The 22,499-nt window shown below is 39.3% G+C and overlaps 1 protein-coding gene and 1 non-coding gene across 6 annotated transcripts in view; both read left to right on the forward strand.

The window, feature by feature from the left end:
* LUC7L3 (LUC7 like 3 pre-mRNA splicing factor) overlaps window positions 1-19,925 on the forward strand; it is a 30,761-nt gene extending 10,836 nt beyond the window's left edge. The window contains exons 2-12 of one of the 5 annotated variants that reach the window (XR_567777.2): window positions 1,574-1,640; window positions 4,732-4,771; window positions 5,312-5,456; window positions 5,823-5,897; window positions 6,884-6,988; window positions 8,359-8,520; window positions 8,917-9,200; window positions 10,043-10,203; window positions 13,805-13,998; window positions 15,507-15,575; window positions 19,413-19,925. Coding sequence is in view for 4 of the 5 variants with exons in the window: in XM_008687913.2 (XP_008686135.1) it covers window positions 1,574-1,640; window positions 4,732-4,771; window positions 5,312-5,456; window positions 5,823-5,897; window positions 6,884-6,988; window positions 8,359-8,520; window positions 8,917-9,200; window positions 10,043-10,203; window positions 13,805-13,965 (1,200 nt within the window). In the remaining variant the exon portion in view is untranslated. Of the gene's footprint in view, window positions 1-1,573; window positions 1,641-2,716; window positions 2,803-4,731; window positions 4,772-5,311; window positions 5,457-5,822; window positions 5,898-6,883; window positions 6,989-8,358; window positions 8,521-8,916; window positions 9,201-10,042; window positions 10,204-12,489; window positions 13,999-15,506; window positions 15,984-19,412 lie in introns of those variants that run through there. The other 4 variants (XM_040640838.1, XM_040640840.1, XM_008687913.2 and 1 more) reach the window with 4 other exon arrangements.
* A 436-nt stretch (window positions 19,926-20,361) lies between these two features.
* Window positions 20,362-20,467, forward strand: LOC121105121. Its single transcript, XR_005837551.1, has one exon. It is a non-coding gene; the product is annotated as a U6 spliceosomal RNA (small nuclear RNA).
* Window positions 20,468-22,499: the final 2,032 nt, after the last annotated feature.

A 22,499-nucleotide genomic window follows, 5' to 3' on the forward strand; every position in this document is an offset into this window, starting at 1 on the left:
TAATTTGAAGAAACGTGAGCATACAGGAGTCTTTTTAATAATTTATTTGTAAGAATAATGTTTAAGTTGCAAAGAGTAATTTTATAAAATCCAGTATTTAGAAGTACTAAAGAAAATGATACAAAGATATTCTGACATATGGCTATGTATAACAGGTTAATATTGATACAAAACTAAATCTTGTTTACATATGATTTTTGAATCTTAATTGTTCTTTATGATCTTAATTCTTCTGGACAGTGTTTATGGAACCATATTACTTCAGGTGTGAAACAGTTGATCTTTGGAGTGCCTGGCTGGCTCAGTCAGTAGAGCATGCGACTCTTGATCTCGGGGTGGTGAGTTTGAGCTCCACAATGGTTGTAGAAATTATTTGTAATCTGTACTCCCAACAATTTAAAAGTAATCTCTACGCCCAACATGGGGCTCAGACTCACAGCCTCAAGATCAGGGGTTGTATACTCTACCGAGCCAGCCAGGTGCCCCGTAGAGATTGCCTTTTTTTTTAAATGTTGAGGGATGCCTGCGTGGCTCAGTGGATTAAGCGTCTGCCCGGCTCAAGTTATGATCCCTGGGATCCAGTCCCCTGAGTCCTGCGTTGGGCTCCTTGCTCAGCGGGAGCCTGCTTCTCCCTCTGCCTGTTCCACCTGGCGCTTCCCCTGCTTGTGCTTGCGCGCACGTGCTCGCTCTCTCTCTCTCTCTCACACAAATCTTTTAAAAAAAGAAAAAAAGTTGACCTTTAAGGAAGAAAATAATTTATGTCAAATTTAACATCCTGTAAGGATCTACAAAGAACTCTCATTCAGTCTTAAATTTAACATACCTTTTCTTCTCATATGTCATAGTTTTACATTGATTATACAATAACAGTGAAATACTATAAGAAAGGAGACACTTGGGAATATTGCTTACAGATTTTGGTTTGCAGCGTATAGAATTAAATGTCAGCTAGAGCAGTCTTGAAATATATCTGAAGGAGTTACAAAAATACTGATGGAGAGAGTTAAAAGTTTGTTTTTTTTACTAGCCTTTGCTCATACCATAGGAGGTCATCAGGAGTTGCTCAGTGAAGTGCTGGTGTATGTGAAAATATCCAGTACATTTTAGAGCCAGTTAAAAGATCTATTAAGGGAAGCTACTGATCCAGATTGCTTTAAATGAATGTTATTTGTAATTTAGACAGTGATTCCCAAATCCTAATCTATAAATTGGTTCTGGTCTTTAACAGAGATAGAAAGATAATAACAGTTTAGGTTTTTTGTTTTTATTTTAATAAAATTAAAATTTTTGTTCTTCTGGGTATCTTTCCCATATTATTGCTATGTGGGGAGAGTGGTGATTAAAAGTAGATGGTAGGAAATACTGGTAACTCTGTCTGTCCACATTTTTTACTAAAGTCTGGGAGTTGAAAAGTCACTAATTTAACTAATGTGGTTTAACAAATAAAATTGTTCTTATTTGGTTGAAAGGTGAAGGTTAAGAAATGAGAAAATAGTAATTTGGCACCCTTTTCCAATATAGTTTTAAAGCTGAATATTTTTTAAAGTTAAGTACCTTTGTTTTTCTTCACCAGGTTTGTAAATATTATCTCTGTGGTTTTTGTCCTGCGGAATTGTTCACAAACACTCGTTCTGATCTTGGTAAGTGAATTTTCTATGTAGTTTTAATCAAATTATGATTTAAAATTAAAACTGGTACATTATAAATTCCAAAAAGTTTCTCTTAAATAAGGTTTGTTGATAAAATAATTTCTTCCCTGGCTTAGATTTTTGAACGTATTAATAAATGCCAGTCTAGTTAAACATGGTGGCTTAAGTGAACATACATGTCTGTTTCCACTCCCTCCCAAAGCCCTCCATTAAATGAAAATTTAAAAACAAAAAAGATATAAACAGAAGAGGAGATATAACAGTTAGAGATATCAACAAATTTTTGGAAGATGACAAGTGGATGGAAGAATAGCAGCAAACTCAACAGAGCAGAGAAACCTGTACCCTAAAAGCCTGCAGAAGGGGATATTAAAAGAAGTGTTTGATAGCAGAGCCCTGGACAGGCTAAGCATTTGGAGGCACCAGGTACCATAGAAGGCAGAGTTGAGTCATGGGGCTGAAAATGAAAGATTAGTCTAGTTAAGGGTCTCTCAGCCATGACATTTGATATTTTGAGCTGGATAATTTTGTTTTGGGGGGATGTCCTGTGCGTTGTAGGATGTTCCGTAGCATTCCTGGCCTCTACCCGCTAGACGCCAGTAGCACCCCTCAGCTGTGACAACCAAAAAACGTCTCCAACTAAAAATCCATTCCCAAATGTCCCTGGAGGGACTCTTAAAACCTGTGCATCTGGTGATTCTCCCATCTCCTACCCCTGCATCCCAGGAGGCACTAGGGAGTTCTTTCTTGGAGAAATTGGACCTACGAGATTGTAGTTCAGCTGAACGACAGAATGCAAAAGCAAAAAAAAAAAAAAAGAGTGACTGTCTTCTCCCAAGGATGGTACATAATTAGTATCATTCTAGAAACATAAAAGAGAAGTTAATTATTTAAGCACGATGCTTGCCCTGGAGCCTTAGAAGCACAGTAGGGCTGGACGAATCTAGATATTGGGATTCCAGACACAGCACAGGGCAGTAATGAGTAAAAAAGAGACGTTTAAGAGAGTTAAGTCTATATTCTTAATAGTGGGGTTTTCCCATTCCCTTCCTCTGCCCTGTTCCTAGAAGGATACAGCCAGATGTTTTTCCCCAGGCAGAAGAGAAGAGGATTCTTTAGAGAAAGTGAACAGTTCCAGAGAAGTGATCTACAGGTACTGACCCTTGGGGAATCTCCTAAAAGAATTTTGCTGCCTGATTTTCCTCTGGTAAAGCCCATTAGTTGACAAACCCTGCCTGTGCATACCAACTTCCAGTTAGATTTTGGAAGTGTTTTGCCAGCCAAGGAACACCAGTTAAACATATGAAGAAAACCTTCGACACAGTAGATTAACCAAAACCAGCAAGGGGTGGGGGAAAGTTTAGTGGAATTAGAGATGACGGGGAAAGCAGAAGAAAAGATATTTTGTTGTTGTTGTTGTTGTTGTTGTTGTTGTTGTTGTTTTAAGTAAGCTTTCTACCCAACATGGGAACTCAAAACCCTGCGATCAGGAGTTGCATGTTCTGTCGACTGAGCCAGCCAGGTGCCCTAAAAATGCTAAGTCTTAATTATATGTAGTATCTTCAGAGAAATAAGAGAGGGTATCAGGAATAGGATGCTGTATTAAAAAGGGAACTTTTTGAAAAACCAAAAAGAGCTCTTGGAAATTAGGACCGAAGAAATCTGAAATAAAATCAGTGTAAAGGTTTGAGAATAAAATCAAGGAAATTTGCTGGAATGTTGGGTGATTGGACAGAAAAGATTAAAAGTTGAAAAAATTAAATCAATACAACACTAATTAGGAGTTCTAGAGAAAGCAGAAGGGAGGGGTTTAAAGATTTTGCAATACTTGAAGGGCGGTAGTCTGTAGGTCGAGTGCGTCCTTCAAATGCTCAGCACACTGGATGAAAAAAAATCCATTCAGAGGCGCAACACTGAAATTTCAGAATGATGGGAATGGGGTGGGGGCACACAGGATTATGAATCAGAATGGCCTCAGATTTGTCAGTAACAACACCAGAAGCTTGAAGACTTTGGAGAAACACTCTCAGGATTCTGAGTGAAAAAATATTTTTCCTAGGTTAGCTACATAGCTAAACTTCAAGGTATGAGCGTGAAAAAAAGACATTTTCAAACATGCAAGATCTCAACAAATTTATCTCCCATGGTTCTTTTCTCTGGAAACTCCACCAACACATGGGTATAAAACCAAGGAGAAAAACAAGAGATCCAGTAAACTGCATCCACTGCAGACCAGAAAAGGAACCTCTCAGGATGGCGGCTGTTACTTGTGAGCAGCCCAGATTGAAGCAGAACAGAAAGCTCAGGGGCAAAACGGAAGCTGATGATCTGAGAGATTTGGAATCTTGAGAGAATTTCTGTAGCTGACTTAAAGTGAGAAGAGTTCAGAAATACAGAAATCTTAAGTAAATGAAAAGAATTCCAGCAGAAATGTGAAGTATATCCTAAGTCATCATAATGCCCCTTGTTTGGCTCAGCAGGTAATAGTACTTGCATAGTCAAAATATAAACAGTGTTTGTTTAACAACTAAAAATTTTTTTACCTAAAAATTTGATGTCTAAGGTAAACCAAGAAAAAGCAAAATAATTTAGAAACATGGAAATGAATTCCAGAAGGCGTAGGTGACATGGTTGAAATTGGTTGCCTTCCGGAGGTAGGAAGGAGTAGGACTTGACCATTCTTGTACTATTTGGCCTGGTTTACAGATGCCACAAATAAGTAAAAGATGAGTGGTAGACCAGTGGTTCACCCTCATCACAGTTTTCTGGGGTGGCAGTGGGTACAATTTCTCTTTCCTCCAACTCCCTCTGTTTTCTTCTCTTTTCTTACCATATAGTTGCTCTGTATTATACTGATCTTGAAGATGAAGGAGAACAGTTTTCATGTGTTTACTTGGGCACATAACTTTGTGATTCATTAGGCTCAATTTAGGTGTGTACAGACTATTCTGTGATAAGATGGGTCTTGTTTTCCTTTTTTTTTTTTTTTAAAGAACTTCCTTTAGTTTTGGCAAGAGAAAAGGTTGTTAACATCACCAGTAATTTACACATTCATATTTCTCATCTTTTTTTTTTTTTTCAGGTCCATGTGAAAAAATTCATGATGAAAACCTTCGAAAACAGTAAGCTATCTTTTTTGGTCATTTCCCCCTGCTCGGTCATTCTTTGGTTTAAAGGGGACAAGAATTGAAGAAGTAATTGGAATTAGTATAAAATGAATGTCTTGCCGGGTACTATTCATGAGGTGGGATGGTAGAAAGTCATAGCTTCAAAAATGATAATTAGCCACCATGTGAGTGCATATTACATGCGTAAGTACTACTGTATCCTAAGCCTTTTTCTTGTATCATGTTTGTTTTTAACAGTCCTGATTTTATAAATGAGACTTACCCTGGGGCCAGGGTCACAGATCAGTATTATGATAGAGCTGGTGTTCAAGCACCTAGCTTTGCCTTACTGTGAAGTCTGTGCTCCTAACCAAACATAATGCTAAGTACTTGTCTTCCCTTTATCAGGATGAGAGACTAGAAATTGACTTCTTACATACCCGGTTTACTCTTCGGAGCAATAGTCTATAAGATTAGTTAAGATAGAATATGTGAGTTGTAATGGATAAAGATTTGGAAAGAAAGTAATGCTTATTAATTTTTATTCTTAACCAGGTATGAGAAGAGTTCTCGTTTTATGAAGGTCGGCTACGAGAGAGATTTTCTGCGATACCTACAGAGCTTACTTGCAGAAGTAGAGCGTAGAATTAGACGAGGGCATGCTCGCTTGGCATTATCTCAAAACCAGCAGTCCTCTGGGGTGAGTGTGAAATTAATTTGTAGTCTTTGTAAAAAGTGTCCTTGTTCTCTAGAGACCCAGAGACCTCCCTAGTATTGAAACTTGTGGTCAAGTCCATTAATTTGTGGTGGTCTAGAATGACATAAACTTAAAAGGCATTCTTTTTTTTCAGTCTTTATTAGTAATGTTCATTTTGCTACTCTTTAAGATTTTTCTCCTAGTTATGAGTAACTGACAAAATACATAATTGAGTTGCAGAAAATGAAGGTAATTGAGTTACTATCCTTGTGACACAACATTTTAACTATTTAATACAAATCTGTATGGTATGTGAAAGCTTGAATATTTGTTTCTTATTGGTAATACGTTTTATTATCTCTTCAATAGGCAGCTGGCCCAACAGGCAAAAATGAAGAAAAAATTCAGGTTCTAACAGATAAAATTGATGTACTCCTACAGCAGGTAAGAATTGTGTACATGAGTAACAAAATATTTGGGATAGACATTGAACCCAAGAAGGTAAAAGGGTGGCAGATACATACATGTAAAGGTGCTCAGAGGCCTTAGTCGTTAGGGAGGTACTTAGTGTACATCTGTCAGAGTGGCTAGAAGAGAAAGACCATACCGAGTGTTAATGGAGATGTGGGCAAACTGTTACTGTCCTACACTGCTACACTGCTGGTGGGGTGGAAAACGGTATAAGCACTTTGGAAAATCGTGTTTCTTAAAAAGTTAAAAAAGATCCACCATGAGTCATTCCAGTCCTAGATACTGACCCAAGAGGAACAAAGTGTATGTTTACAGAGTTGCATTACCAGTGTTCACAGCAGCTTTGTTCATAATTGGCAAAGTCCTGAAACTGGAACCAGTGCATACGTCTGTTGGTAGGGGGTGGATAAATGCTGTGATGCAGCCGTGCTGTAGGCTACTGCTCGGTAGTTCAGTGTATCAACTGCATGTAACACGGGGGGTGAATCTTAAGGTAATTAGGCTGAGTGAAAGAAGCCACACTAAAAAAAGAAATAAGTACGTAATTCCATTTATATACAATTCTGGAAAATGCAAACTGCTCTATAGTGACAGATCAGTGGTTGCTCGGGGAGGAGGTACTACAAAGGATATTTGGGGTGATGGATGTTTGTTCTGTAGATGAAGGTGTTAGTTTCATGGTTGTCAAAACATCAGATTGTGCACCTTAAAAATATGCAGTTTATTGCATGTCAAATACACTTCATTAATGCTGTAAAAAAATCAAAAGGGTAAATTTAACCCAAAGCACCTTCAGTAAACAAAACCAAACAAAAGACCCCAAACCATGAAAATGCTAATGAAGCTTGGGAAAAAACAGAAGAATACTTGGATAGTTTGGTTAGAAAGGAGTCTTGACTGCTTTGTGGGTTTTTTTGTGTTTCTTTCTTTCTTTCTTTCTTTTTTAAAATCTTGCTTAGATTGAAGAATTAGGATCTGAAGGAAAAGTAGAAGAAGCCCAGGGAATGATGAAATTAGTTGAACAGTTAAAAGAAGAGAGAGAATTGCTTAGGTCTACAACCTCGGTGAGTAGCAACCTCATTTTGATTTATCCAGGCTGTTCACTGTGAATTATTAGGACCTATTCCTATTTGAGAATCTGTTTGTTTTCTGATGTCCTAAATGAAAAGTCGGCAGACTGTATCTTAAAGAGTACACAGTAAATACTTACGGTTTGTAGTCCACGAGGCCCCTGGCAGCTACCAAGCTCTGCCTTTGCATTATGAAAGTGTCTTTGGATAATGCATAAACAAATGGATGTGGCTGTGTTCCAGTTAAACTTTATTTACCAAAGCAAGCTTCTAGCTGCTGCATGTCAACCCATGCCTTAGATCATGACTATTCATTAGGGCCTGGGTTTTACTTTTTTCTTTACGTGTTTTTTTTTAAAGATTTATTTATTAATTTTTTTAAAAAAGATTTTATTTGAGAGAGAGAGCACGAGTGGGGGTAGGAGCAGAGGGAGAGGGAGAAGCAGACTGCTGAGCAGAGAGCTCAACATGGGGCTTGATCCCAGGACCCTGAGATAATGACCTGAGCTGAAGGCAGACGCTTAACTGACTGAGCCACCCAGGTCCCCTAGATTTATTTCTTTTTAGAGAGAGAACATGATGAAAGTGGGGAAAGAGGGAGAGAAGCAGACTCCCTGGAGAGTGGGAAGCCTGACGCAGGGCTCGATCCCATGATCCTGAGACCACGGACATCAAAAGTTGGACATGACTGACTGAGCCATCCAGGCGCCCCCTTAACTTTGTTATGATAAATTACCCCATACATACTTACCTTAGCTCAAAATTGGTATACCCTTCTACTTTTTTGTATTAATTAGAGAATGTGATAGATGTTTTGGATATTGATGGTAGACTGTAATTCGCCACTGGTTCCCAAATATTCAATAGAATATGTACAGATTTTGCTCAGTAAGTTCAGTTCCCTAAACATTTTAGGGTTAAAATTTTTTTTTGAAGTAAGCTCTATGCCCATTGTAGGCTTGACCTCAAAACCCGAGATCAAGAGTCACATGCTCTACTGACTTGGCTAGCCAGGCGCCCCTTGAAAAATATTTTTAATATGGAGGCCACACCTTTAGCCTGTTGAAACTTAAGAAATGAGTTCGGGCTAGAACAGGTAGCTTTGTTAACATTTTCCAAGATGGTGTGGGCAGTTCATTGGCTGTAGTTGAGTGGTGGGGTCTCAGCACTTCCTTGTGGTTTGGAAAGTTGCCTGCTGTTGCCTTGCTTCCCTGCTCTAAAAGTTGACCAGTTGCTGCTCAGTATTAGGGCTTTGGAGAAATACACAAAATTTGAAAACTACTCTCAGTTGTAAGTGCTTTTTTGGATTTTGTTTCTTTTGTCTTCCTCAAATACTCTTACAATAACTGATTTAATCATTTCAGACGATTGAAAGTTTTGCTGCCCAAGAAAAACAAATGGAAGTTTGTGAAGTGTGTGGAGCCTTTTTGATAGTAGGAGATGCCCAGTCCCGGGTAGATGACCATTTGATGGGAAAGCAGCACATGGGCTATGCCAAGATTAAAGCTACTGTAGAAGAATTAAAAGTAAGCTGCTTTCAAGTATGCACTTTAGCCACAGCTAATACTCTACTTTAGTATGGCTAAAAGTTGATCACATAGAGATGTAAGCCTCTTGTTGATATTTTGCTTCATGTGTTATTTGAAACTGTGATAATCCCCATAAAATTTTGCTATTCATCAGATTATCAGAGGGCTTTATTTTCTTGACTCTTTTGTGCTAGGAATTTGGGAGAAAGACTGTCCCTGAGGACTTAGTCAAGTAACAACATCTTGCATATAGATATGGTATTGTAATTTCTACATTTTTCTTTTAGGGCATCAAATTCCATACGTTGATCTCCACATGCTTTGTATTTTCCCATTGTTTCATAGTGTCTTTAAGGGTATACTTGTATAAAAATCATACTTGCTTTCTTTTAGGAAAAGTTAAGAAAAAGAACTGAAGAACCTGATCGTGATGAGCGTTTAAAAAAGGAGAAGCAAGAACGGGAAGAAAGAGAAAAAGAACGGGAGAGAGAAAGAGAAGAAAGAGAAAGGAAAAGACGGAGAGAAGAGGAAGAAAGAGAGAAAGAAAGGGCTAGGGACAGAGAAAGAAGAAAGAGAAGTCGTTCACGAAGTCGGCATTCAAGCCGAACTTCAGACCGAAGATGCAGCAGGTCTCGGGACCACAAGAGATCACGAAGTAGAGAAAGAAGGCGAAGCAGGTACATAGAGCACATGAGACAGTGCCTGGCACGTAGCGAGGGTGCGGTATGCAATTGCTGGTGTTATTTCCTTGGTCCTTGGGAAGCTCCTAAGTATTGTCAAGCACTAGGATGGATTATGAGAGTAGAATCAGTAAGCCAGTCCATCTTCAAGGCAACTTCTTTGCTATTTCCCACCAGCCCGAGGAGGTTTGATGCACTCTTCTTAGGAAGTCCGTGGGACCAGATGGTCTCTTTAAGTGCATCTCTTCGCACTGATTCTAAGAAGACATTTAAATTATAAGTTATTTTGAAAATTACCTACTTGTTTTGGATGACATCACGCAGAATATAAGAACTAAAGTGTTTCGTAACTAATTCTTTTAAAGTATGAAAAATGAAATCAGCTTTACTGTTTTAGTGGTGGGATTGAGGAGGAGTCTTAAAGAGCATGATGATAGGGGCACCTGGATGGCTCAGTCGCTTGAGCGTCTGAATCTTGATTTCAGCTCAGGTCATGATCTCAGGGTCATGAGAACTCTGATCTTGCATTGGGTTCTGTGCTGGACGTGGAGCCTGCTTAAGACCCCCCCCCCCAAGCCCGTGTGCTCGCTCATCCTGTCAAAAAAAGCCATGATGATGACTATCTTAGCACTGTTTGAAAAATTGAAGTTAGATTTTTAGTAATGTTCAGTTCTTAAGATTTCTGCTGTAGATATGTATGAGTTGTGGATTCTAGTCATTTGCCTTTTAAAGGGTTTTTACTTAATCTTGTTAATTATTGAACAGTGTTTAATTTTTGCAAGGTTTTTTCTCATTGTAATGTCAGCTGAAGTTGCTTTCCTTTTGTTTTCAATGTGAAGAAGTAGAGATCGACGAAGAAGCAGAAGCCATGATAGATCAGAAAGAAAGCATAGATCTCGTAGTCGGGATCGAAGAAGATCAAAAAGCCGGGATCGAAAGTCCTATAAGCACAGGAGCAAAAGTCGGGACAGAGAACAAGATAGAAAATCCAAGGAGAAAGGTTAGTTTATGTGAGAATTTAACTGATTAATAGGAGACTATTTTCACACTCTTCCCCCCCCCCTCACATTTCTTTGGACATAGGCAGAGTTCCATTTCAAGCTGTCTTTTTTACTTCCTGCAAACACCATTCAGTAGGAGATGGGCAGTATTTTCCCCTTTCCTGCTCTGATTTGTGAGAATGACAGTTGACCTGGTGTTCTCTTAGAACATGTTAAAACCACATTCTTCAGTTGTTCACCTGAGGGTTTATCGTCTTGATTCTTCCAAGTATTGCATTACCTTTCAGGGTTATTAGGCTGTAGAATTTATTAACTTGTTTATTGGCAACACTTTTTTTATCTGCTGCGTGTTCCATAGTGTGTCTTGCAGAGTGAGTGTGCTGTGTTGCATTGGTCCTCATGTGCAGCCTTCATTTACCTGCATAATTAACTCTGAGTTTGCAGAAGTTGAATCCTTTACTCATGTCTTAACCATGTTTTCTATTGAAACAACATACTCTTTCCTTTGTACTTCCCCTTTGGTTTTGGGTGGCATTCCAGTGGCTGGAATGCACTGTTCACTGCACTATTAATGGACTTTTTCATTTTGTCTTTGGCATGTTTTCACATGGATATTCTCATCTTTTAGTTTAGTCTTTACTGAAAGATAATTCTTTTAAATCATCAGGGTCTCCTTTCTGTATTTTCTTTAGATTCTTCGAACATCTTTCATTTTATATTGACTGGGCCGTTCTGCTTAGCATGGTTTTTAGAAATGAGAGCAAGGGCTGATTTGGGTTTCTCTTGGCTCTGCGTGTCCCATCCTGTTCTGCCTGTCTGTGTCCATGTCTGACTACCCGACATACGTGCTGCTGTGTTGGCGTTTATTAAACTGGACTTTCATGTGACACTCATTTCTTATTTTCTTTTATGGAACTTTTTTTTTTTTTTTAAAGATTTTATTTATTTGACAGAGATAGAGATAGCCAGCGAGAGAGGGAACACAAGCAGGGGGAGTGGGAGAGGAAGAAGCAGGCTCCCAGCAGAGGAGCCTGATGTGGGGCTTGATCCCGTAACGCCGGGATCACGCCCTGAGCCAAAGGCAGACGCTTAACCGCTGTGCCACCCAGGCGCCCCTATGGAACTATTCTATGGTATTTGTGAGTTTTTTGGGGGCCAGACGCGGGTTTTTGTTAGACTGAGTTAGAGAACTAGCAGTGCAAACAGTGGACGTATTTTTTTGGTCTTACACTTTCATTTTTCCTCACATAGGTGTACCTTTTCTTTCAAAAAATATTTACATATATTGGGTTTTTTTCTACAACATGGAGCAAATGTTAAAAAGTAGGAAACAAGGGCAGTTTTTTAAATTTACTGTCACAGGCTTTAAGTTTAGAAATTACTTCCGTGATTCAACAGGCAGTTTACAAAGGATTATTACCTGATTTTACATTAGTTTTAGAGTTTCACCTGTTTTTTGCAAGACTTTTTTTATGTAGTGCATCTTTCGGGTGACGGGGCCAGTCTCAAGAGCCAAATAATGGATGTCAGAGATCAAATTAATCACTTCTCTTTGAGAATTAAAGTTCTTTGCTATATCATACTTCACGGCACGTAAAATAGTTGAATTGGTTCTTGGGGACAGAAGCTAGCTGGCCATCATAACTGGGCTCAACAATGAGCAGTGGCCTGACTAAAAACAAGACATGCTTGTGTAATTTCTGGGTAGAGCAGAAAGATGTCCTGAATTGCTTAGCTATAAAAAATCCTAATTGTGATAATGACGTCATAAAATTTAGTAAAACTTTTGCTTAAGTAAATAAGCTGCGTTGTGTTTGGATTATGGACAAACGAGATTTTCCTGGTGAGGTATGGAGGAAGGAGAGAAGATGTGATTCAGAGAAAGCTCTGCATGAGGTCACCTTGAAAGATGGGGAATGCATTATAGATTTGTCTTAAACTTGGGGATCTCTTTTAGAAGTGATACGATTTACTGGCTTTTGAAAATGCCGTGTAGCCGTTCAGGCACTCCTAGGTATATAGATGACTGAAGGCCTGAACTCTGAGCAGGAACAGCACTTGATAATGGCACGAGTAAGCAGAGTTCACTGCTCCAGGTGCTGCGATGGAAGCACTTCAACTCCACAGCGAAAAGTGGTTTCTTCCACAGACCTGTATTTCTTAACACCAGCCAATTTAGGGTTCTCTCTTTGTCAAGAGAGTTTCCTTTTTTAATCCATAGCCCTGAAATCCACTACACTTTGTGGATGTCCTTAGGACTATTAAGATCTACCATATCTACATAGGGCAGAAGATAAGATTATTGGACTGACTACTAGTCCTCTACGGGGCAACAAGACGACTCTTCTTCATTGAAGCTACCTGTGCACCGGAGAAGCCCATAAGACACAAAGGGAGGACTTTCCCACAAGGTCAGTTAGAGCACACTGTACTGGCACAGTTCTCGTAAGTCGACGGACAGACATGGAGCAAGTCCTGCAGTCAGCTATTTGGACAGTGCTTCGTATGCTTTTTGCAAGTCTTACGGACTGAATACACTCCTTCACATACGATCTTCAGTTCTCCCATTCTTGAATGAGTGCCCCTGCCCCTGCCATATTTTGTTTTCATTACCATCCCTCTCCCAGTTGCTTGCTGTTGTGTCTTAACAACTTTGTCCAGGATCTGTAGAGGGTTGTGCTTCTCTTAAATCGTCTTTCTGTCTTATGAACTACTCTGCTAGACCAGCTATTCTTAACATAGTTTTATGGGGAAAAATAATTTTTCCACAAAGTTTGTGGTTTGCATTAACATTTTCTGTAGAACTCTTTTGTTAGGCAATACTTGGAACTAAAAAAGCTGGAATATACTTAATCCATGTACCACTTTTTACCCCTAGTCTGAGGTTTACCATTTCAGGGAAAACAGTAGGAGAAAAAGTTGAGATTTACTTTTTCCATTCTTTATTCGCAGTTGAGTTGAATTTTAATTTTCTCCTTTTGGAAAAACAACTCTGAGATGGCGTATATATTACTTTTCTTAGCAAAGCACCAAAGTTCAGTACTTGGATTGAGGTCTGAGATCTACTTTCTTTTATTGGGCTTGCACCTCTTAGGTATTCAAATATGTACATATGTAAGTAATCTTTTGCATTAAAAAATCTATAGTTGGAGAAACATGCCTATTAAGTGTTCAGCTTTTTTCACCTTTTGCAGTTACTGTTTTTACTTTTTACCTTTGTAATTTACTTCATGTGAACACAGTTTTTGTGTACTATCTTCATACCTTTTCCATTGCTTTTTGATATTCCATACCCGAAATGAAACTTAAATCTTAGATCTTGCAGGGATTTGGAGTTGCCCGTTCTTAGTAGCTTCTCACCAGTTGGAGAGAATTTGCCTACTGTTTTACCTTTTGCTTTCTCTTAATTCCCTGTACGGCCCTCTCCCTCCTTCATAACTTACAGATTTTATCCCTTTAATAAGATTCACCAAACTATGTTACTCGCACTCTGTGGGAAATAATTGTCTTTTCATCTCTCAATTGTTTCACTTTTCAAAATGTCATGTATGTATTGTATTTTACTTTAAAATCCACGATCAATGTCTTCTTTTATGGCAGAAAAGAGGGGATCTGATGATAAAAAAAGTAGTGTGAAGTCCAGTAGTCGAGAAAAACAGAGTGAAGACACAAACACTGAATCAAAGGAAAGTGATACTAAGAATGAGGTCAATGGGACCAGTGAAGACATTAAATCTGAAGGTGACACTCAGTCCAATTAAAACTGATCTGATAAGACCTCAGATCAGACAGAGGTAAGTGTATTGTTTCTCACTTTGATTAGGGCTTTTTGTTACTGTTTGACAGTGCAGCGTAAGTATGCACAGATGAAGATGGAGCTAAGCCGAGTAAGAAGACTTACAAAAGCATCTTCTGAAGGAAAAGACAGTGTAGTCCTGCAAAACATTTTGAGGTACATTGTTTTGTCTCAGCTATTTTGTAGCAGACTCGTGCCCCCATTAGTGTGCCTCTTTGGAAATTATTGCCCACGTTTGTAATATAGTCGCCATTGAAAAGTTAATTATCCTTTTTTTTAGGGATTTTGCTGTCATTTCTTTTTTTTTTTTCTTTTTTTTAATAAAAAGGTTGAACTGTTTTTTTTTTCTTTTTGGTATTAAGTCCATCTTGTGTTGGTACATTGGCAGAGACATATGCTTTAAAAACTTAAATATTTCTGAGGCACATGTTGGACTACTTTGTTTTAATTAAACTGCTAGTATTTCTTTGTCAAGGATGTTTCTAGTTTTTTGCTTTATTGCCTTGCATTCTAATGCAGTTTGTTCTGTAACTCGAGAGCCAGTAGCATTGGATTGATGGAAGTGTAGGGTTTATGAATTATTGCAGCTGACTACCATACCTCACACAGCGTTGGTGTTGTGAGCGGCCCATGAAAAGCCAAATTAAAAATCAAGGATTCAGTCAAACTAAGCAGGTACTCATGCCAGGTACTCCTTTCTCTACCCACATCCATGTTTGAATGCTATTGCCTGTGATCTTTACGCTTAACTGTTGTGTATCTTTTTTGTTCTTTACAAGAAGCACAGAGGGGTTTTTTGTGTATTGCGTGAAAACTTTTAAATCAAATGTTAACAGAATGGAATTTTTTTTCAACTGTATGTAGGGATGCAGTGGTGCCCAGAATTAGATATCTTTAAAGAATTTTAAATACAATAAACACTTCATATTATTCGCCTTGTTACATTCAATGCAATTCTCAAGTCTTTAAGAGGTATGTGTTTAATATTTCCTACGGTGTAGGAGCGTTTGCAGTCAGCCATAGGCACGTAGGAGTAGTCACTGGCTGATAACGTTTAAAGCAGCAGTGAGTAGCGAGGATAGACACCTTCAATCTCTGAAACACGAAAGAACCAATGAATCGTATAGAATGAATTTGGGTTTTTAAAGAACTATTAAAAGTTAGGTTTTATAAGAGTTCTTAAAACCTATAAACTATTCATTCTTTGGGCTAGTGGCTTGGGATAAAATAAATAAATGAAAGGGAGTACCGATTAGTTGGTTTTGTCAATGGCTTTCTTCTTCTAGGACAGCAGTATAGTGTCCGTGTGTGAGCCATTCACACATAGGCAAGCATACACAGGCACAAGGCTTTAAGTCCACACTGATGCTTGAGAATTAAGAAGAATACAAACATTCCATGTACATATATTAATTAGCAGTTAGTGACTGGGCCAACACTTAGTCATAAAAATTTGCCTTTTACATGTTGTCTAATTATCATTTTTCCCCAAATTTTGCATTGTAGGACTACTGTTCGAAGATTTTTGGAAGAAAACTGAAAACGACATAAAGTGAAGATCGACATTAAAATGAGGTGAAAGAAAACTATAGTGGCATAGAAAAAGTATAAAGCTCAGTTAGTTGTTTTTTGTTTTGTTTTGTTTTTTTTTGTTTTTTTGGTTTTTTATTAAAAATTAATTCAGGACTGATGTGACCTTACCAGATTTCAGAACGTGTGTTGATAGTATATATATATATATATGCCACTGAAAACTTAGGTCCTGTATCATATTTTTTTTCTTTAAGACTTTTTAAGAAATATTACCTAAACATGTGGCTTGCTCAGTGTTTAATTGCAAGTTTTCATTCTTGGACTTTGAAAACAGGTTAAACGTTAGTATTTGTGTGAATCAGACTAAGTGGGATTCCATTTTTACAACTCTGCGATACCTAGCCTTTGGATTTAGAAGTGAAAATAAAGTATCTCTGACTTTCTGTTACAGATTTGATTGTCTCTGTCATTGAAAAGTTTTAGTATTAATCTTTTTCTAATAAAGCTATTGACTCTGAACTAGTCCCTTGTTTTAAATATGAGGTGCACTGTTACTAGAGGTGTTGGTGTACAGTTTTATCTGATTGTTCTGTTTAAGACTAATTTTTATAGAATTTTCGCAGTTTAAATGTTTAAATAATGGTGCTTCAATTTTGGGTGGTTATGAATAAATTTGAATTCTGCTTTTAATAGCAAAGATGTACAGTGAACTAGAATATATTTTTACATCCCCTGAGAGATTCCTTTAGTAGTAGAAAATTCAGACTATCCTTCTGATGGACACTATCCTCCTCTAGCTATGAGAGAATGATGTAGAAGAGCGTTCAGGAACTTTTAACTAGCTTTTGGTCTTTGTTTTAAATCCTGTATCAAGATTTCTTTTAATCTGGTCTTGTCAGATTACAAATGTATTCATTTCTGTGTGTGGGGTGTGTAGTACACATAATGATTTATTTCAAAAACTGATGCTTAAGCAGGTGATTTTTTCCCCCACATACAGCTAATTTGGCAGCATGTTTCTATCTATAGGCAGCTTTGGCGACTGTGTAAAAGTGTTCTCTCCAGCTACATGTGTCATAGCAGTTCTTTGTGATTTATAGTTTTCAAGTCTTGCTGTCCGTTTATAGGTAGTGAAACCAAGTAATTGGGTTAAATGACTTATGCAAGGTCACATGGCTCCATGTGGATAGCGAGCTAGCCTGTGGAACCTGGGTCTCTGCCTCTCGGTCCAGTGCCTCACTGTTAGGCCACTGTATTCCGTGTAATGGGCGTGGTGAACTGTCAGAGAATGTACTAAAATACCCTCCACCGAGCTTTGGAAAGTAATGAAGCTGCCACCTCAGAGGTGCTCGGTGTGAGATCACACTGGGAGCACAGAGCGCTCCTGGCTTCCTAGCTGATCCAGGAGATCGCAGCGGGAGGTGAAGGGTTATCTCTGCCTTCGTCAGGATTAGGATGAGATGGCGAATCAGTCTCACACAGGCAGCCAAGCATGGCTTTGTGTAGTTTGACAAGATTGCGGTTGCAAGAGTAAAGGACTTAAAGTGCTAGTTTGCCATATTCTGTTACTCGGTATCAAGAAGAACAGAAAACAATTGGCTGAAGTATTAAGGCACTAAGTTTATTAAGGAATTAAAATGCCAGATTTGTTCTTCCTCACCTCGAATTAGTAACTAATTTCAATGAGGTACAGTAAACGAGTTCATGAGAAGTCGTCATCGTCTTCGTGATTCTGCGGACACTTAGATGTGTTCATCATGATTGAAGCTCTGTAGGATTTGAGGGAGACGCCTGGCCTCTTCGTGTGGCCATGACTAAGGTCTGGTTTTAGTTGGGGGTCAAGTTGGGTTGCCCTCAACACCCAAAATTTAATCAGCTCAAGAGGAAATGAGTTTTAGCAAATTCATAAGAACCCAGTATAGAGGCTGTGTGCTAATTGAATTTACTGTGAGAAATACACATTTCTGCCTTTAGGGCCAGACAGTTGTCAAGATGGTCAGTGTGTATTTTCTGTGTGAAAAGCCTTTAAGGGGCACCAGATTTTATTACTCAGAAGATTACTTGATAAGGTTGGAATGGATTCAGAGGAATCAAATTTTTTCAGAGTTTTATTTTGGAAAACTTAAGACCTACATAAAAGTAGAACAGTATAATTAGCCTCTATTAAAACTCAACCACTAGTAAGACTCAATGGCCAGTCTTATTTTATATGTGTATATGCATGTGTGTATGTATCCCCTGCCTCCTATCATTTTCAGGCAAGTCTCAGACACACCTTTAATCTGTAAATATCTCAGCATGTATTTCTAAAAGTTAAGAAATTAAAACAAGTTCATTAATGAAAATAAATGGGATGAATGTTTAATTGGCCGGAGTCCTCAACTGTAGTACTGGTCTGGTAGCTTACTTTCCATTGTGTGTCTCAAGGGGACCAAGTAATGAGTCTGCTGCTCTGGCACCCTCCCCTCTGCCATGTAGGAAGACTCTAGCATCACCTCCTGTTTTGTTAAGGCATTTTTCCTTCGAACAGATAACAGTATATTTACAGTTGACCCTGGAACAATGAGGGAGGTGAGGGGTGCCAGCCATCCTCCCACCCCCCCATTCAGTCAAATCCATGTATACTTGACTTCCCCAAAAGTACTAGTAGCCTACTGCTGACCAGAAGCCTTACCTATAACATTGTTAACATGTATGTTGTATATGTATTATGTACTGCATGCTTACAATAAAGTAAGCTAGAGAAAAAGTGTTAAAATCATAAGGAAGAGAGAATACATTTATAATAATCGGCTGTAGAAAATCCCTGTATGAGTGGACACATGCAGTTCACATTCATGTTCAAGGGTCAGCTGTATTTTTCAGTTTGGATTAAGACCCATTTCTTGCCTTCTTGAGGTTATAATAAGCCAGTCATATTTCAGCTTAGATATTTATCTCCTGGCCTTATACATTCCACCATAGGCAGTCTGTCTGGTGTCCCCAGTATATAGTTAGTGTCACAGAAGACAAACCACCCTGTTTCCAGGGTCTGAGAACACTTAGACCACATACAGGTTGTTAGCCACCTTCTGATTAAAGTTTCTAGAGATGTTACAACGGAAAAATTTAGGGTGGGAGTTTTTTGAGCTTGCATCCATTCCGTGCTTTTAAAAATGCATTTTAGATGGGCTGTGTGAATATTTTTAAACATTATTCTAAAGTGCATGAAACAAAAGGAAAACACTCGAGAATTTATTGTGTATATTATCTGTGGGATGGGACTTCTTTCAGGGACGATTTTCAAGTGTGAGTTCAGACTGATTTTTAGTTTATGAAAGAACCCCAAGGACTACTTTTAAAGAATTTTATGTTACAATTGTAATGCTTGTACGTGGTTCAAAAAACAACAGTAGAAGTGTTAAGTGATCTCTCTCCCTTTTCCTGTCCCTCTGGTTCTTCTTCTCCAGGAGCTACTGTTAACAGTTATTCTTTCTGGAGGGAGGTGGGTGGTGGGGGCTGTAAGCATATATGTATAGACCTTTTTTTATATATGAAGTACACCATATGTTTTGAATCTTGCTGTTTTCACTCCGTATATTTAGAAACATTGAGATGTAGGAGACCGCCCTTTTAAGTTTTAACATGTAGTTTTTAAAAATACATTTCAAGTAAACCAAAGCGGAGAAGTCAATGTGTTTTTCATTGTTGTATCAGATTTTTAAATTTCCTACTTTGAAAATGCAGTTTGAGAGTCATAGTTGATCTGTTTCTTGTCCTCAGCCCTCCCAAGTAGCTCAGTTGTCAACAGATTTAAGAATGTTTAGGAACAACAGCTTTGGAAGTAGTTTGGCATAAATGGCCGTGCCCTAATTTCTTGTGTGGCTATTCCACTCCTAGATACATACCCTAGAAAAACTCTTAACACGTGTTTTCAGGAGATGGATGTGAAAATGTCACAACAGCGTTGTTTGTAATAGGAAGAAAAGGAAAACAAGAATAAACTGGAAAAACCCCACCTGTCCTTCAGTCCACTGGGTAGATTCTGTGGCCTATTCCCGCAGTGGAATTGCACGGAAGTCAGCCACAGCTACACGTGTGAACACGGATGAATCTTGGAAAAGCAAGTTGCATAAGAATACATCCACTATGGTTCCGTTTCTGTGAAGGTCAAAATCAAGCTGTTAAATCTATGGTAAATGAAAGAAAAGCAAGAAAATGATAACTTGGAGTTCAGTGTTACCTCTTGCATCGCAGGGAGAGGAGACCGTGGAGGGCAAGGAACAGCCTTCAGAGGAACTGCTGACGATGCTTTGTTGCTAAAGCTGGGTGGGCGGTTTCTTTTTTAAACTGTATGTTTATGTGCTTTTGTATGTATGATATTTCTTAATAAAATTTAAATTTAAAAAATGGGACAAGGTCTTTTGGTGTAAGTAGTGACTAATAAAATAGACTTAAAAAGCATACTGTATTTAATGAAATTTACCGTCTTGTAATTTCTGGCAGGTATAAAAGGTATGGTTTCTTGAGCGCCAAATTTAGGGCCTTAATTGTAGTTCTTTAGAAGCAAGAAGTAGGGCGTAAGTGTATGTTTTCTTTGTGATCACTTATTTTTATCTTTACATACTTGTCATTTGGGAGTTGGGTGTCAGCCAAGGAGCTGCTGCTTTTGTCCTGCTGTACGTTTCTTGCAAATTCATGCGCTTCCAGAAAGGGAACTGCTGGGTGAGAAGAGCAGTACACGTGGCTGGTGGTCAGCACATCCTTGCCCTGTTCAGACTAGACCGTTGAATCAGAGGGGCTGTTCCATTCTGGCCTTGTTCTGTTCTCATGAGGGGCACCGTGAAGTGAGCTCTCACTTTGGCCGCACATACACTAAAATTGGAACGATGCAGAGAAGACCATGGCCCCTGCGCGAGGAAGACACACGGATTTGTGAAGCGTTCCATATTTCTGTGCTCGCTCGCTCGCTCTCTGACAAAATTCTGGAAAAAAAAGGGAAATTGAAAGTAGGAATGTGCCTGCAGGTGCGTGCAATTCACCTGTATCCACAGTGGACTCTTAGCCCCAACCGTGGTCCCCAGGCGAGCCTTTAATCCCCCAGCGGAGCTTAGGGCTTCACCCTGGCTTCATTCCGTGCGGCCCTGAGTACTGTTGTGCCAGGTGCTGTTGGGATAACCTTGGATAGATCAGTGAGCAGAATAGGAACAGCAACTTCTCCAGGCCTGTGAGCTGTACAGGAGGGACTGAAGTGGGGGTGTTATGTTACCAGTCACCTCGTTATAAAAACATTAGGTTGTGAATGACTAAGAATTCTAGATCATTCCATCTTTTTGTTTTAACCAACATGTGTTCTGGAACCTTTCAGGATAAGCATCCTAGTACCTCATTCATTTCGGCCACTTAAAAATCTTAAAATGACATTAAGTTGGCATAAAATCAGTGGAATTGTACCTTCACAAATTGGTTTCCATAGTCTGCATGAAGTATAAATTACAATGAGAATTACTCTTGAAGTTCCAATTTTTACTCAATCTTCAGCCTTAGACTATTCGTGTTATAGGAAATAAGTTTCTGTGATTTTTTTTTGTTTAAACTATGTTCATTGGAATGGCTATTTGCTCAACAACCTGGTGATAAGTTGCTGCCCTCGTCGAATTACCATAATTAATCATGAGGCAGCGTGTAGGTGCTGTTGCTGTGACAGTGCAAGCTTTCCTCCCAACATTTTTTTCAAATTGATTCTACCGTAGTAAAGATACCACCTAAAACCTCACTTCCCCACAAAGGGTGATTTGGGGCCATTAACAGCCAGTCCTGAGCTCCTTCCCAAATTTTCCTTATTCAAAACAAAATTGAGAAAACCTTGGAATTGGCACTTGGGGGTTGTCATTGTTCACAGTCCTGTGGCACTGCCACGGTACTACGTGAATTGGCTTGCAGTAGGGGCTGTGCTGTCGGAAAGACCTGTGACTTGCGTGCTGAGCTTAAGTTTCGAGTGGAGGTGCTCCCACCCTAGAGGTCCGTGGCTGCTGAGCAAGTGGAAGGTTGAGGTCTCATGTACTCATCCTTTTTTTTTTTTTTTCCAATTTAAAGATCTTATGTATTTGAGAGTGCGTGCAAGCAGATGGCGGGGGGTGGCAGGGAGCAGAGGGATAAGGACAAGCGAACTCGGCGCTGAGCGTGGAGCCCAACGCAGGCCTCGATCTTAATGATCCTGAGATGACCTGAGCCGAAACCAAGAGTCGGATGCTCAATCGACTGAGCCACCCAGGCGCCCTTCACATTTTTATGAATGGAATGGTACATCTGTACCCACACTGTTTAAAACTTTGCTCTTTGGACAGTTGGGCGAGGGAAATGGTGTAGTGTTTGTCCCCCACCCTTCATCAAAGCTGAGGTACTGAATTTGCAGAGGCGGCATGGTGGCCCAGTACGTGCTGGGGGAGACAAGACACTGCTTGCCCAGAAGGCGCTCTGGTATTTTATAGCTCAGTTCTATGAATTAGAGTCCAGGAGTAATGGCTGTGAAGAGAAGTGACAGTGTATGGGGTTAAGTGGGTAAATGGGGTCAAGATACCTGAGTGCTTCCAAAGTACCAGCAGGTTTTTTGTTTTTGTTTTTTTTTTTTTTTAGATTTTATTTATTTGACGTGCAGCAAGAGAGGGAACACAAGCAGGGGGAGTGGGAGAGGGAGAAGGAGGCTTCCCGCTGAGCAGGGAACCCAACGTGGGGCTCGATCCTAGGACTCTGGGATCATGACCCGAGCCGAAGGCAGAGCCCAACACTGAGCCACCCAGGCGCCTGGTACCAGCAGTTCTTAACTAGAAGTTTGGGTGAGTTGACCCAGAAGGATTCTAGGTAGTGTGATAGGAATCTAGCTTTGAGCTAGTTGTTGGTTAGAGTGCCGACTTTGTTTTTTTCATCTGATAAGTAGAGTTGAGTGCTGTGGGCTGTGCCTTGGCTGTTGTACAAGTTGTGTGTTCA

The sequence above is a fragment of the Ursus maritimus genome, unplaced genomic scaffold (genome assembly GCF_017311325.1).
Source record: "Ursus maritimus isolate PB19 unplaced genomic scaffold, ASM1731132v1 scaffold_24, whole genome shotgun sequence".
NCBI classification, from domain to species: Eukaryota; Metazoa; Chordata; class Mammalia; order Carnivora; family Ursidae; genus Ursus; species Ursus maritimus.